The 16091-nt window shown below is 36.9% G+C and overlaps 3 protein-coding genes across 4 annotated transcripts in view; 2 read left to right on the plus strand and 1 right to left on the minus strand.

The window, feature by feature from the left end:
• Positions 1-10218, plus strand: LOC138041739 (glyoxal reductase-like). 2 transcript variants are annotated; one of them, XM_068887469.1, is made up of 8 exons: positions 1-187; positions 2118-2207; positions 2915-3022; positions 4571-4759; positions 5263-5354; positions 6495-6593; positions 8511-8604; positions 9517-10218. In XM_068887469.1, exons 1-8 carry the CDS (start codon positions 136-138, stop codon positions 9660-9662), a joined length of 870 nt encoding a protein of 289 aa, XP_068743570.1. In that variant the 5' UTR covers positions 1-135; the 3' UTR covers positions 9663-10218. The 2 variants fall into 2 exon arrangements, with proteins under 2 accessions (XP_068743570.1, XP_068743575.1); XM_068887474.1 differs by lacking the exon at positions 6495-6593.
• LOC138041767 (transmembrane protein 98-like) lies at positions 9882-14068 on the minus strand. Its single transcript, XM_068887482.1, has 7 exons — positions 13814-14068; positions 13065-13152; positions 12446-12486; positions 11891-12040; positions 11619-11678; positions 11473-11512; positions 9882-10894 (listed from the first exon to the last, which is right to left on the minus strand). The coding sequence occupies exons 1-7, from the start codon at positions 13954-13956 to the stop codon at positions 10688-10690; spliced, it is 729 nt and encodes a 242-aa protein (XP_068743583.1). The 5' UTR covers positions 13957-14068; the 3' UTR covers positions 9882-10687.
• A 639-nt stretch (positions 14069-14707) lies between these two features.
• Positions 14708-16091, plus strand: part of LOC138041757 (transmembrane ascorbate-dependent reductase CYB561-like) — a 5867-nt gene continuing 4483 nt past the window's right edge. The window contains exon 1 of the mRNA XM_068887477.1: positions 14708-15091. Within this exon, the coding sequence (XP_068743578.1) occupies positions 14878-15091 (214 nt within the window). The 5' untranslated portion in view covers positions 14708-14877. The remainder of the gene's footprint in view (positions 15092-16091) is intronic.

Genomic DNA, 16091 nt, shown 5'->3' on the forward strand with positions numbered 1-16091 from the left:
GGCGCATATGTTTTCTGGAGAGAGCGCTTGGACGAATATTGTGACCACCGAACACTGGATGACACACTGGATGATAATTAATTACTGTTCAAAGAAGATGTGAAAAAAAAAAGAAACAAAAAAAGAAACTGGAGCATGTTACCGGCTTGTGGTCTAAATAACGGTGTACAGATTCCAGCCATTGGGCGTAAGTTTTATCAACAAATGTTCATCGATTAATTATTAACCCATTCTCTGGCAATGTGAAGAATTTGTCACAAGTACAGGGCCCGGTTGTTCGAAAGCCGATTAACTTAATCCAGGATTAGCGTAAACTTTTGTTTCATGTTGTCAACTTTTTGGTGAAAGTTTCTTTTGCTTATTTTTGTTTTTCAAGATTGACTTCTTCTTTATATCTTATTAAAGTTAATTTGCCAAATATCAGCGTTCAGCAGCATTTGGGAGAAGAGAAATAAACTCCTTGGTTGATTTCAGGGATTAGCGTTAATCGGCTTTTGAACAACCGGGCCCTAGCCTCAGGTCTTTTATCTAAACAAGTAAGAGTGAATGGACTATATCCCTGTGGACCACCGCTCATTTTGTAAATTCAATTTGTTTTACAAGCAGAAAAATGTTCAGACGAGACAAAGAGAAAAGTGATCTTCCTACTTATCTGGATAGTGTAACAAACAAGAGCCCATGCAAAGGAGCGAAAAAACTCCCATGCTAAGCCAAAAATGTCACAGCAATTTTAAAGACGGATCTATTTTTAGACCACCTATTACACAAGAACCAGAGAAAGTTCCGGTTCGGTGACGCTATGACGTCAAGTTAGTTTCTTAGGATTGGTCATCAGGCTCCTGCGGGACTCTCTTTCGTGGGAAATTCAATCCAAAAATTGAAAATGCTGTGATACATGTAGAAATATAGGGCTGTTGTTCGCCTCCAGTCATGGGCTATTGATTTAAAACAATTAATACTGTGACTCTTACAGACACCTATAAACCACCTATTTCGGGACTCCAAATGGATTCGGAGCCACCTGAAATTTTCAGGTGTCTGTGTTGTAGTTCAATTTTTTTATGGGGTTTTTTTTTTAATGAGATTTGAAACAGTTCCCATTTTGGAACCACTTTCTTGTTGTTTCCTGTGAAGAGTTTGCCATTGCTGTAAGCCCATTTCTTTTGAGTTATCATCTGATGTTCCCATTTTGTTAATTGTTTTGGCTCAGATCGATTCTTGTTTCCTGGAAGGCCATTAGTTGCTTCTCTGTTTTTTTTTTTTTCAAGAAATGTTTGGCCATGTTTTAAAAATCAATGTCTTCCATATAACAATAATATTATTTATTTGTAAGTCTTTTCAATCCCTCTATTTCTCAAAAGAAATCAATTTCATTATTTTATGATATTGCATTGGTGTGACTGCCATTTTGTCGCTGCCAGATTCACCACATGTGGTGAGAAGTGTTGTAGAGTGGGTGGGTATATTGGGTTAATTCATGGAGGGAGGCTACCTGGAAGGTAAGAGGGGTGGGGTAAGATAGAGGGGTAGGAGAAGCAGAACGGAGAAAAGGAATGTCTTGTTGTTTTTGAGACCCCCTAGAAGACCAAGCCATTGAGATCGCCTGAAACTCAAAGTAAATGGAGCAGTTTATCCTTACTCGAGGAGCAGGAATTGGGGACCGCTTTGTGATGTTAATAACCCTATGATCACAGTTTAATAGGAACACAATTTTAGCAATAATTATTGTGTAGAGAGGTCTGAAAATTTGAGGACTTCAGTGGGGTAACTTTGAACCCATGACCTCATGATCATGCCCGTGCGACCCTCTAAACCAACTGAACTTGAAGCCACTGATGTTGGGAGCTGGTAATTTGTAGGTTCAAAATTAATGTTCCTGTGATGAATGATTCAATGAATGAAATGATATGTGAAATGACTCATATATTGAATTGCATGAATTTCATAGCTGCGTTGGGATCATAGCTTCACTTGATTTCATATCAGCAGTTCAATTTATGCATTTTGTTTGTTAAGAATACTCAATATAATTTTTTGGGTCACTCTCTCTTCAGTTAAGTTTTATGTTGTAAAAGCCTTGTGTAAGTTCTTGCCAATTGTTTTTTCTTTATTTTCAGTTGGAACATTTCAGATGAGATCAGTGCCAGAAGATGATGTCATACACCGAACTATTGACCATGCATTACAGTTTGGCTACCGACTTATAGGTAAGATGACTATAATTTTGAGTATTTTAAAGAAGTGGGAGCTAGGACATCAATATGATCTATTCTGAATGTGAGTTCTTCATGGCACATGCAATCACTTCAATGTCATTATAAGACTAATAGACTTAGACGTAGACTTGACCAGCTCAAGAAAAAAAGAAGTGTGATGCAATGGTGTAGCTTTGATAATCTCAAGTTTGTTAAAATCCTCTCTAAAAATGACAAAAATAATTATTTGTTTTGCAAGGAACATGTCTGGTCCCTGACTTGTCATGATTTTACCCATGCAGAAATAACAGCCCATGCTGATTCTGACATCTGGAGCAAAATCAAAGCTTTTATTATGTTTTTAAGGCCCAATGTTATTATATTAAAGATTAAAGGTTGGGTGGCCTTGTAGAGAGATTGCAACCAACAAAACCAATAATGCCAAGGAAGACCATATGAAAGTGTTGTCTAGGTGGAGTCTGAGTGACGGTCTAGGCTTCTCACCTTTACAAAGACTGCCAACTACTGTACAAATTATTAGACCACCTACTACTGCATATCTTCCTCCAATCATCCTTGGCAATGAAAAAGAAGATAAAGATTGTGAATCTATATTAGTAAACAATTAATTGCCTTAAATTAAATTGACCCCCACACCCCACAGAATGATAGATAGGTTTGGTATTTGATATGAGATTAATTTTTTATTTGATATGCAGACACTGCTTCTGTCTATGGAAATGAAGCAGATATTGGGAGATCCCTGAAGGAGCTTTTACCTAAGTATGGGTTGTCAAGAAAAGACATTTTCATAACAAGTAAACTGTGTGAGTGAATGCATGTTTAATTATCAATAAACTGGAGTAGATTATGATTATTAAAATACATTTCATAGTAGGTGCAGTTCGTTAAGAGAGCATGAGTTTGGAGACTAGATATAAGAAAAAAGAACATATGGGTTGAGTTTTGACTACGTTGTATTATGACCTGGTTGAATATATACAGTCAGACTAATTCATTATCATAGTACTTAATAGTAATAAATAAATAAAATTTGCATCAATAATAATAATGACAATAGTAAACGTATTGGAATTATAAGATAAAATAATTTTCATATTATTATTTTTATGTGCTACAAGATAAAATGCAAAATAGTCTGACAAAAGATTAATCTTCAAGTGAACATAGCTTTCCTGACTAGTACATGGTTCTAGTTTAACTCATTCAACAATATTGTAACAATATGAAGTTGTCAAGACTTGATCATTGAATTATTTGGCTTTTGGAATGTGGTGTTTGGCATCGTTTGCCCTAAGACACTTCTAGAGAAAGGGGCTGTTTAAAGCCCCTTGTTAATACAGTTGGTTACAGGCAGGTGCAAGAGTCAGACCGGATCAACTTGGATCACTCACCTCAGATCAACGTAAAAAAAATTATAAGGCCTCGAGATTAATCTCCATAGCCCTAACCTTTAAGCTAACCTTAGTGAAATCGGCGCAAACATCGAATAGTTTTGGCTTACAAAACCGTTTTTCACCGAGATCCAAGGTGCCTGATCTGAGTTGATACGGTCCGACTTTTGTACCTGCCCTTTGGTTACTAGACTACTCAAACCAGCTGCCCTTTGCAACTTTAAATGTTGAAACTTTTGGTACATGTATTTGAATGTTTATTGTTTGTTGCTGACCTATTAGCATTATTTTATAAAATAATAATATTAGGATAGTACGTAGTCTCAGTCTCCAGCCATGGGTGTCTTGGTGTGCCTCCCCATGGCTGAAGACACCCACGCCTGGAGACTGAGCCTAGATAGTACGCACAAACTCTCATTGGTCAATTGCTGTGTTTAGATGGGAGTATATAAACATGGCTGTGAAATTACACGAATTTTTATTTGTTATGTGTTGTCAGATGTGCATTTTGATTGGCTGGTAGGAAATATGAGCGTGTATCAAGAAAATCTGTTTCAATCAAGAATAATTAAGTTAAAAAAACCAACCTTTTCCTTTATTTGTCAAATTATTTTTGAGAAATATTTTATAAAAGTAATAGAGGACTTTTTCCGTGTTTACATCTAAACATGAGGAGGAGTTGGGAGAATTCTCAACAGTTTTGCAAACTTTCAACTGTGTCTCAGGTTTGCATAACTGTCTCAAATTCTCCCAACTTCACCTCGTCTTTAGATGAGCTTAAGTTGTAATTTGCTGTAGGCCTAACTAGTCACTTACACTGATCTGAGGGTAAATGAAGTTCATTTATTTACTGGAAGATAAGCACAATCAGTGACCCATGCCATGTATTGTCGCTTCCCAAAAATCTTAGATGCCGTTTGTTCATTCTCATTTGGATTTTTTTGTTTTATCCGTAATTAGCTCCGAGAGATCATGGTTTTGACAGTGCAGAGAAAGCATGCATGAAGTCCTTAGAATCTCTTGATTGCGAATATTTGGATTTGTATCTTATTCACTGGCCGGGTGTTCAGAAACTCAAAAGGGAGGATCCCAAGAATGCCGAACTTAGAAGAAAAAGCTGGCAGGCCTTAGAAAAGCTATATAAAGGAGGTAGTGAGAATTAAAGGGCTATTATATATAATTGTGTACAGCTGATTAACAAAGAGAAAAAAATTGTTTGGTCCTCAATTTGCCTATATTTTATGCACACTTTGTTCAATAATACCATAATGATAAGAACACCCTTTTTTTGGGATAAAACTTAAGTTACAATTCTAACATTGGTCAAGGCCCATAATATTATTATGCAAATCAAATTAATATAATGATTATTATGGCACAGTAAATATATTGCTTAAATTAGGCCATTTCCGAGTTCATGTCTGTCTCCTCTTCATAACGAGTCAGTATAAGTGTGAAGTTTTTGTGATGGTAATTTTAGTTCTACTTTTAATATGATTGAAATTATTATACAAACCAGCAGTGCATTTAATGAGTAATTTTGAACATAGGTCAAGATTACTTGTTACAAACATATTCCATTGTTTATTTCCAATAGATATTCAACGGTAACTGTTTCATGTGAAAGCACTGTTATTTTATGTCTTCAACAGGTTTGTTGAGGTCCATTGGTGTGTCAAACTACACTATTGATCATCTAGACGAACTTCTTCAATTTGCGACGGTCGTGCCAGCTGTTCTACAGGTAGTGAACTTTTTTTTCTCTATTTTGTTTGGTTCAAATTTAGTGTATAATTCTAGATAAACTGACATCTGATAACAGTTACCCATTAAAGAGAGAACCTTAGATCGATGTCACCATCCCACACAGTCAAAGATGACAGTCAGTAATTTCCAGTTTTCATATCTGGAATGGTGGGAAAACATTGAAATCTCATAGTCTACAGATTGTATGGGATTTTATCTATGCATGAAAACTATTCTTAAAGTCCCTATGGCGCTTATTTTTTCCCTGTTTTTTTAATTTTTTTTTTTAAATATCTATCTCTTGAACAGAAAGAAATGTGCAAAAGTGTAAGAATAGAAGTCTTGTTGATAATCTAGAGCTTTTTGTTAAGTCTTTATCTAGAAGTGTCGGAGTGATAGTTATCCTTCAGATACTGTGAATGTTCTGACGATTCAGAATGGAATTTCATTCTTGACTTCTTTGATGTCAATAGTTACCAGGACCCAATTGGCTCGGCCAAAAATCAAAGAACCTCTAAGACGCGTTTGAAGTACTACATTCCAGACACTATAAGCGTCACAGGGACTTTCAGTACTGGTAGTTTTTACACCATAGTAGTCAAGGGATGAGATTACGGGCCGATTGGTAGAAAGGAACCACTGGAAGGAAACAATGACAGAAAAAAATGCAATTGCGTGTAAATCCTTAAAATGCAAACAAATTCAATGCCCAAACCATTGTGCATGTCACATCTTTCACCCAATAGTAGTTACCATTAGTTAAATGCTGTTGCAAGTTCATCATACCTATTAAAAAAAAAATTCACTGCTTACGAGCCAGAAGGCCCATCAGGCCGGCACTTATCTCCGGTTTCCGTAGCATGAAGCGACTAGGAGTATTTATGCTCCCCCCTGATGCTAGTCCATCGCAGGGTTACCCCCAGCATTACGCCGGTACCCATTTATACATGTACACCTGGGTGGAGAGAGGCACCGTGAGAGTAAAGTGTCTTTCCCAAGAACGCAACACAATGTCCCCGGCCAGGCCCCAAACCCGGACCACTCGATCCGGAGTCGAGTGCACTAACCATGAGGCCACCGTGCCTCCCACAACCTATTGTTACTGCATAAAACAGTACAGTTTGCCTTTTGACTCTAGGTAGAATTCCACCCAAAGCTTTACCAAAAAAAATTGTATGAATACTGCAAAAGTAAAGGGATCTGGCTCCAGGCTTACACCTCTCTGGGCCAAGGAAGGGTATGTTAGACCTAAAAGTCTTTCATCCTTAGTACTGTATAAGCTGTTATGCTTTGTTCAGTATGGTCAATAAAATAATTATAAATTAGAATAATTATTATCCGACGTACCGCGAAAACGGTAAAAACTGAAAGCAGTTTTCTGAACAATGGCAGAAAGCGAGGAAAGTTTGTCTTTGGTTGACAAATGTCTGTGAAGTGCGGTTTAGAGGTGATCGAATTGGAGAAATGATCGAACTAACTAGACAATTGAAGCAATTGTCTCTTTATAGAAACCTGAAGAATTCAGGTGACTTTAACAGCCCAGGATTCGAACCCATGACCTCTGTGATGCCACTGCAGTGCTCAATATCAACTGAGCTATGAAGCCACTCAGTCGATAGTCGGTCAATTTGTTGGCCTGAATATTTGTGAAATGTCGGATACTTGTCCTTTTGCTGTTGTCAATTAAGTTAAATCAGGCTTAATTAATAGTAGCTTTGGCTAATAAACTGGAAAAAGCAACCTGTAAATGATCATTCAACAAAAATGAAGCTACATTATTTAATTGTCTTATTATTGTAGGATTCCTGCAGCCCTGCTTAGCTTCGTGAAAATTCCTGCAAGCACGTGGATTCCTGCAAATTCCTTCAAGCGCCATAATCGGTCATTATTCGTTCTCAATTTACCAGTGATTTTGTATAGCCACTCAAGTTTATTTATTTATTTGAAAGTGAAAGAATGGGTTCCATTAATTAAAGGCTGGGTGATCTCTTCAAAGAAATGCTGAAGAAATAATTATTATAGGGGACACATCCAAAATCCATTAACTTACAAAGAGAAAGCTTTAATTATAATAATTGAAAAGATTTGGGTCAATAATACTGAATCGATGCAATGCTGACTTCCAAAAGCCCCTGGTGCCTTGCTAATTCTGATTTTAAATTAAATTTTGGGGAGCTTTTTGTTGAGTCTGTCACAATGTATTGAAAATATTTAAAATGCTTGAAATGTTGGACTGCTGTCATAACTTTTAGGGAGGATCTTCATTCTGGGAATAATGATTGGCACATATTTGCCTCTCGCCTGTTTGCCTTCATGCCATCTGTTGTGACAGCTTAATACTTGATAAAAATAAAAGTGACTGCTGACAGCCTCTTTGGCTTTATATAATAACCCAAGTTATTCACGGATTTTGATTGGTTCTTGCCTATGATCTATTAGAGGACAGACGCACGATTGACGTCACCATCAGCTTTTATGCGAATAAAGTTTAATTCTTTATTATATGCAACAAATAGATTCCATGTTGCCGTGCGTCTGTTCAGTAATAGATCACAGAAGACGTCAAAAATTATGTGGTAGGAACATCAGTGACACACTCGGCTATCGCCTCGTGTGCCACTTTTTTGTTCTTACCACATTTTGATGTCATCTGGGATCTATTACTGAACAGACGCACGGCAACATGGAATCTATTTGTTAAATGTTAATTAAGCCATGCGGTTCAGTCATACACGCGAGCCAACCATCCAGTAATAATTACTGACGAATAATGGGAATGATTAGAATTCTGTCCTCTGCTGTTTCTGGCTTGCAATAATTGAAGACAAAGGCTGTCTAATGATACTTTTGTATTTGAACATAATTTAATTAACCCATTCACATCAAAAGTGCCCCAATTGGCAAGTAAAAATGTCTGGCGTAAGCCAGAGTAAAATCTTCAAGTGGTGAAGGTTTAAACAAAGCAACACTGCACCTAATTCCAAGTCCAACAGCTAAAAATACCTAGCTTCAGCCATCAATAGTATTTTGCATGATCCTTTCATTTGACAAGTAATAATATTGACATTCATTTGAATCATAGTTTTAACTATTAAAATTATGAGAATAATAATAATATTATTATTATTGATATTATAATATTATTGAACTAAAGCTGTTAGATGAGGAAGCTGTCAGAAGCATAGCTGCACAATATAACAAGTCAACAGCTCAAGTACTACTGAAATGGGCTCTTCAACATGGCGTGGGTGAGTATAGTAGATATAAGGTCAAACTGTAAATGGGTTTCTTTTTAAGGATGGGGTCTCTTTTCTTAAACAATAATATTACTGGTTCTTTAATGTGATAAACATGGAAAACTAAAGCCACCTTCTGTCTTACTAAACAAAGAACTCTGTAGGCAATATTGTTTGCTTCCTTTTCTATCAGCCTTGACCATAACTTGTTCCATCTGCCACCTACAAACTTGGGCACTCCACAGCGTATATATGCCACACTCCATTTCCACAAGGAAAGTTTGAAATGCTCATTTGTTCTGCCAACTGTGTATTGGTCATGTAAATTGATCAGTTTTGGAATAGGTTAACACTGATAAAATTTGTCGATTTTAATAGTAAGTGTTAGTTATGCATTTCAAGATGGTAAAGTAGTTTTAGAGGTTCATATGCATTTGATCTTTTTCATAAAATGGATATTATCCATTTTTATCAATTTGTTCCTATATTGATTTCACTATAGGCACTCTCACGGTGCCTCTCTCCACCCAGGTGTATAATATACCAGCGAAGTTAATGCTGGGAATAACCCTGTGATGGACTAGCATCCCATCCAGGGGGGAGTAGAAATACTCCTGAAGTCGCTTCATGCTACAGAAATCGGGAAAAGCTCTAGCCTAATGGGCCACTTGGCTCATACACAGACTTTAACCCATTAAGTTGTACAATTCAGTCTCTTACCTGCCAGGAAGCTCTCCTCTACTTCCAAGGCAGCTGTAACTGGTATAATCACATTGTAATAAGCCCGGTCTTGGTCTATTCCGACCCTGTCCCTTGCCCTTGGTGGGTTACTACTAGATGATTATTGCCTTTAGTAGATGATGGGAAGACCCTTAAAAGGCATGTGAAAGAATACTGCCTCATTTGAGCAATGTCATTCAACAGGTATCATTCCAAAGTCTGTTAGAGCTCAGCACATTCAAGACAACATCAGTGTTACAGAATTTGAACTCTCTGTAGATGACATGGAGACGTTGGACAAAATGAACACAGACACCCATTTTTGCTGGGATCCAACAGGGGTGAAGTGAAATAAAAAATCCAAAAAAAAGGATAATGAGTACTGCTGAGTGTTTTAAACCAAGGATGAGAAGACGAACACACATTCCCTTCCCCCTTAGACTTGCAGTAATTTTATTTTAGATTTAAATCACCCCCCTATACACCTGGGGTTCCCTGATAGTTCTGAATAGAGGATTCTGATAAAAGGCAGGGGTGAAAAGGGTATAGCAAACTTTCCAGGAGACATATTTGTGATGCAGTTTTCATCTAGTGCTTTTACTTTGAAAACTAAAAACATTTACCGGTAACTATAATTTTCAATTTACAAAAATGTCTTTTGTGTTTTTTAAAAGGCGTCTATATAGAACTTCTGATTGTTACACAATCTGGTCTTATTTCCTTAACAAAGAGGACTTCCTTTACAATATAATTTAACTGGGGCTAAAAATAATATTGTTTTATTTTTAACTTTAAAAAATATATCTTTTAATTATTTCAAATCAGTTCTGAAAAGGAAAAAATGCAATTTCAGGCATAGAAAAGACCTGATACTTAATTCAATTAAAATTTTCTTGGTTTGTCTAATGCATAGGATTTGTGCTTCTTTTGTAAAAGCATTTATGCCAAGCCATAGAAAATACAGTCAACCAGAATGCAGGAAAGCTGTTGTATATAATTTGAATCGTCAGCATTCCACCGAATCTTCCCATTGATTAGTGCAATTAAACGGTATCCCACCCAACTTTCTCATCGTGCCTTGCTGGCCACTGTATAATTGCCTAAAGGCTTTTGTGCATACCAAGAAAATTCAAGTGAATCATGGGATATTCCACCGTATGTATACCACTTGAAAGTGTTACATGACCAGTATTTACAGGTAATTTCTCACAATGTTCAGGCCTCATTTAGTTATATTATTTTACTTATTGTGTACTTCTATAATATTATTATGTGCGATATGGATTTATTTTCTTGATTTTTTTTTTTACAAAACAAAAAGTTGACCTTGTTATTCCATGTTCAACTTGACATTGGTACTACATGTACGTGGGTATCAATACATGTATGCTTGGTTTGGAACAACCCCCACAGACTGTTGGTGAGTACTTGATTCTGAGCTTCCAGAGCTCTGAATGGATAAGCAGGATGAACAAATTGATTGACAGCCTGACTGCATAGCCTCCATGTGCTTCTCTATCGATGCAATGATTTCACCTCCCCAACTGAGAAGGTCAGGTCTCTTGGATACACCTTGGACCACCTATGCCATGATGTTACAAATTAGACAATGAATACAATGACCCAATTTCAAGTCAACTTAGTTACCATGCGGAAAAACAACTAAACCCTTTGACAAAAGGATTTAAAATGATTGGTGCAATATGAGGGATGGTGTTGTACATAATTATTATATTCATCACATTCACACATGCAAAACCTAGAGGTTTTAGACATTTTTATTTTTAGTGCAAAAAAAAAAAGGAACATGTTTCCCTAATTAAGGGAAATCTGTTTCAAAATACTTTAATACTTTAATAATCTGTAAGTGTCAATCTTTGCCAATCTTAGGAGGGAATTAGGATTAAAGGGAACAAAGCTATTGAGTGGACAGTGTTGTTAACCCTTTGAACACTCAACCAGGCCCAATTGATGAGTAAAATTGTTGTGTTAGGAAGAGAAAAATAATACATGTAATATTGCAAAGAGTGACCATTAGATGGGAAGGGATAACAAAACACTCAGTTCTTTTCTTTTCTTCATAAAATAGCCAAGTCAATAAAGAAAGTTCTTTGACTTTTTGAAGAGGATAGAGAATATAAAGGAGAATACTTGAATCACCTGAAGTAAATGGCAGACTGACTTATAAAGGGCTGATGACCTGGAGAAGGTTAAGAAAATAATAATCTGATTCAGTATCCAATTCTTCAAACTGTCCGTTTGAGGCTAATAACAAGATGACCCAAGAAATAAACAATCTTAAGTACTTCTCTTCGACTTGTTTGGAGTCGGATGGAGTGTACATTGCTGCAACAAGTTCATCAACCCTAAAATATTATTAAATATTATTAATATTATTGCCACTTACTGACATGGTAATCCTTTACTGCATTTCTTTAAAAGGCTGACCAAATAATATTAAAAGATGTGCGACACCTCGTTTTGTTCAAAATTGCTATTGAAATAATTACCGATTTTAAAAAGTACTCCCAAGGCACTTGTTGGAATAACTTGGGAGGCTTTCGTATTTTTTTTTTACCTTGGCTGGATGTGCTTTGCAGCAGCCACAATATTGTCCATGTCCCTTGGGGAATTGATGATGCATGCATTCTCCTTGGTGTAGGCAACAAGACTTCCTGTCAGCATATGACATGCCTTTAAAAACTCAATGCAGTGTGATATCAAGCTCCTGCAAAATTCAAGCCAATTCAGTCATCTTGATATTAGGACAATCAAAGTGACATTTCATCATTCCAAGCAGAGGGTTTGGATTCAGAACAAGTATCTTAAACATTGCATCTTGTCATCTCATCATTTTGCAGCAAAAGTAGTGAAGTACTGAGCTTCACATGATGATACCAAAGAAAAAAAGGGGAGGGTAATTTTAAAACATGACAAAGTTACTTTGCAGAACAAATTAATTTTCATGCTACACACAGGTTACATAGGCACAGAGACCAAAACATCATGCAACAAAACTGTAGGCCTGTGGAAATAGCATAAAAAAGGACAAAATACCCTTCTGCAGATGCATGAAAGCACACATGAAATTAAAATATTTGGCAGGAGTTGAAATGAATTTATTGTGACTTACTCAGCATCACCATTCCAGTCAGGGTCCAGAAACATATCAGGCTAATAAAATACAAAAAAATCAAAATTAATACTGTTGACTCATCCTAATAATGCTGGCTTTATTTATTTAAAACTAGGAAAATTCAAATAGAATAAGGACACTCCGCACCAGACATTTTCTGAGAGTTTCAAGGTCAGTGGTTTGCCATAAGAGGTGCAGTTGGTTTTGAACTTCCTGCAAGTCATTTCTGTTCTCAACCAAGTGAAAGGAATTCAGCCACCATGTTTGTTTTTCAAAAATTCATTAAGCCTTTGACTCCAAAGCAAGCCTGAACCGGCCACACTTTGTATTTTACTCTAACGCCAGACGATTTTGCTCGTCCATGGATGGGGAACCCCTGGGGGTGAATGGGTTAAAGTTGTACATTTTGTTTTGAAATTTTAACCCTCTTTTTCACTGATTCTTGAAATATCTCTGGGGATAGCATTGTCAACAATGAAGCAGTTCTTGTCTTCCTTATCGATGATTACAATGTTAGACCTTCTAGCTTCGATAACATAGTCACATTATAGTTATTATTATTATTATTATTATTATTATTATTATTATTATTATTATTATTATTATTATTATTCACCAGATTATCTTCTGGTGAAAATCCAGCCAGGCCTGATTCATTGTGGGATAAATTCCATGACGCTTTGACAAGTTCTGTATCTTGCTTTCTAAAAATGAATATAAGAAAAATATTAATTCTTTCTAAGGTAATTTGCGGAACTCTGGCAAAACTCAAACGTGGTACATATGTCGATGTTTTTTTATTTTGTAAATTTATAAAAAAATGGCAACATCTCCACCTTGGTAAGAAATAAATAGGCCCTTTTCATGACCTAGTCAATCATAAAAAATGGTCTTGGTACAAAATAGATGCAAGAGATAGAAAAAACGTGATGAAATCAGTAAGAAGGTCAATTTTGAGGCCACTGACATTTTTGTGTGAGTTTTTACGGTGATTTTAACGCTTAAAAAATTTACAGAGATTTATACGGAAAACAGCTGCTAGATGGCAAGCTTTGCTATCCAGCTCTCACACAAGTGTCAGTGGCCTCAAAATTTGGCATTGTTACTTATTTCATCACGATCATTAAGATGTTTCTGCAGCGTCTGTTAACTACCACCTCCCCTCAAAAAAATAAATCAGTCACGCTATGACTTACGTCGTCTACAGCTATAAATTTGGTATTAGTGGCTCTGCATCATTTTCGCCTAGGATATGTGTCGAAAGCTATCACCTTTTACGCTTCCGATCTAAATTGGCTGTTCAAATGGTCTCCGCATTGACAAATAGTATAAAACAATGAAAATAAATCATGATATCGTGCATACTGGTACTGTCGTCTCCTGGCTTGTCCGGACGTCAAGCGCAATTTACCACACTTGTGTTTCGCACAAAAGATTAAGAACAAAGTTAGGAGTGAAGCTATCACAAGGGTCCCTAGTAAACCGAGGGCAATAACGAGTTGTGCCATTGCTATTAAATTAAACTGTCTCCAAATTCACGAAACAAGAAAACAAATATCGCACAACTGACACTGTAGTACATGTACTTAAGGCCTTTTCCTAACACGGAAACTATTCGGAATTAGAAAATTTTCAGCTCCGACTATTGCATTTCTAGCTTTTTGATTGGCTAAAAAACTCCGACTATTTAGGAGCCAATAGTCGAAGTTTTACGTCATATGGAAAATAGTGCGCCAAGATACTCTTTCCGGACGCTTTGTAAAATTGTGGAAATAAAAATCGGCGGCAAAACCCGGTTTGAGAATTTACTAAAACAATTATTCCATTCGCCCTTGTTGGATATGAAGTGATTATAACCAACTCGCGCTACGCGCTCGTTGGTTATTTTATCACTTCATGCCCTCTTCCCGTGAGTGACATAAAGGGATAATAGGGAGAGGGCATAATCTTCGCCTGATCGCAGGTTAATCCAACTCGGGCTCAATCTCGGGCTCATGGAATAATTGTTATTTTCCGTTCTCCGGTTTATGATTGGACAAGTGTCTTCGGAACTATTCGGGAGATTTTTAGGGGATTTACCACAACAATTACTGGGTGGCGGAGGGGAAAGAAATACTTCTGGCTTAAAATAAACTCTTTGAAAGCTGAATTACATGCAAAAATACGTTTTTTCATCTCATTTTAACACATAGAAGTAAAAGATATCCGCCATTTTTGGTAAGTGCGCAGCGCTCCAGACGAGATGTACTGTTGAAAAGTTTGATAATTAGCCCTCCCCACAAGGGAAAAAAATGTACTTGTCAGTTGGACGCGAAGTACTCACCCCAACAGCTGGCCGCAAGCAGTCTGTCTTTTTTCGGCGATTTTCGTCGTGCGAGTAAAAAGTAAATTGCATTTAAGTTCTCGGCAGAGAAGAACAGTTCTCGGCAATGGCTCCTATTCATGATCGCGAATCAATGGGTTCGCCTTTCGTGTTTATTGTGTCGGTTGCTTCCATTCAAGTCCTAGGAATTTTGGCGATGGTTTTGACAGGCGTTTGGATGGGAAAGTATCTGGGCGGGTTTGCATGGGATGGCTCAGACAAGGAATTCAACTACCATCCCTTGTGTATGGTTATCAGTATGGTCTTTTTGTACAGTGAAGGTAAGATTCATTAATTCAAAAAGCATCTTCTTTAATTTGATCAAGTAAGTTATGCAACACCACCTGCAAAGAAATTTGATTTTTGTTTTTTTTGGATTGTTCATTTTCACAACTCAACTACCATCCATTGTTTATGGTTATCAGTATGGTCTTTTTGTACAGTGAAGGTAAGATTCATTAATTCAAAAAGCATCTTCTTTAATTTGATCAAGTAAGTTATGCAACACCACCTGCAAAGAAATTTGATTTTTGTTCTTTTTGGATTGTTCATTTTCACAACTCAACTACCATCCATTGTTTATGGTTATCAGTATGGTCTTTTGTACAGTGAAGGTAAGATTCATTAATTCAAAAAGCATCTTTCTAGATCAATGAAGATTTATGCAAAGTGGCCATAAAACACTGAGGGGATCTGTAACCGTTTCCAACACAAGGGAGGTTGGGCTGAAGAACTTTGAGGATGATCATAAATGAAGAATGTGTTTTTCTTGTGTGTGTAGTGTTCATAACTTTATCATGGAGAAAAGAAGGATGGTCTGGTGGGTTGTTGTTGGGGTAACCCATGGATCTGTATCATTGGGTCGTCTGCGAACATGGGGGTCAGCATTTTCAACTCTCCCCATTGTGTGGAGTGTCAGCATGTGGGGGTGTCTAGAAAATGAAGACCCTAGAAAACGAAGGCCAAAGACAAAGGAGCTCCTTTGCCAAAGACCAAAGTCCTAGAAAACAAAGACCCCCCTTAAAATCACTTGGAAACGGCTCAATAACTACTTTTAGACATAGAGGAGTATAAGAAACAACACGATTTTCAATTACCAGCATTTCGACCTGGGTCCTTATTTCCAGACCTAAGCCCAGTTAAAACCCCCCCCAAAAAAAAGACATTGAGAAGCCTGCTAGTCATCTGTAAACTTTGCACACTTTTTTTCATCTCCCCGACCCGTTAAAAAAAGCAACCCATCTATGTCACCAAAGTGGCCACATCCTTCAGGATTTAATT

Source organism: Montipora capricornis, chromosome 1, assembly GCF_036669925.1.
Source record: "Montipora capricornis isolate CH-2021 chromosome 1, ASM3666992v2, whole genome shotgun sequence".
Lineage (NCBI taxonomy): Eukaryota > Metazoa > Cnidaria > Anthozoa > Scleractinia > Acroporidae > Montipora > Montipora capricornis.

Coding starts and splice junctions, on each gene's coding strand:
- LOC138041739 (XM_068887469.1), top strand. CDS start 136: ATGTTACCGGCTTGTGGTCTAAATAACGGTGTACAGATTCCAGCCATT. Junction 188..2,117: donor ACAGATTCCAGCCATTGGGC/GTAAGTTTTATC, acceptor CTTTATTTTCAG/TTGGAACATTTCAGATGAGA. Junction 8,605..9,516: donor GGCTCTTCAACATGGCGTGG/GTGAGTATAGTA, acceptor GTCATTCAACAG/GTATCATTCCAAAGTCTGTT.
- LOC138041767 (XM_068887482.1), bottom strand. CDS start 13,956: ATGGCACAACTCGTTATTGCCCTCGGTTTACTAGGGACCCTTGTGATA. Junction 12,487..13,064: donor TTTCACCAGAAGATAATCTG/GTGAATAATAAT, acceptor GTATTTTATTAG/CCTGATATGTTTCTGGACCC. Junction 12,041..12,445: donor GACTGGAATGGTGATGCTGA/GTAAGTCACAAT, acceptor TGAATTTTGCAG/GAGCTTGATATCACACTGCA.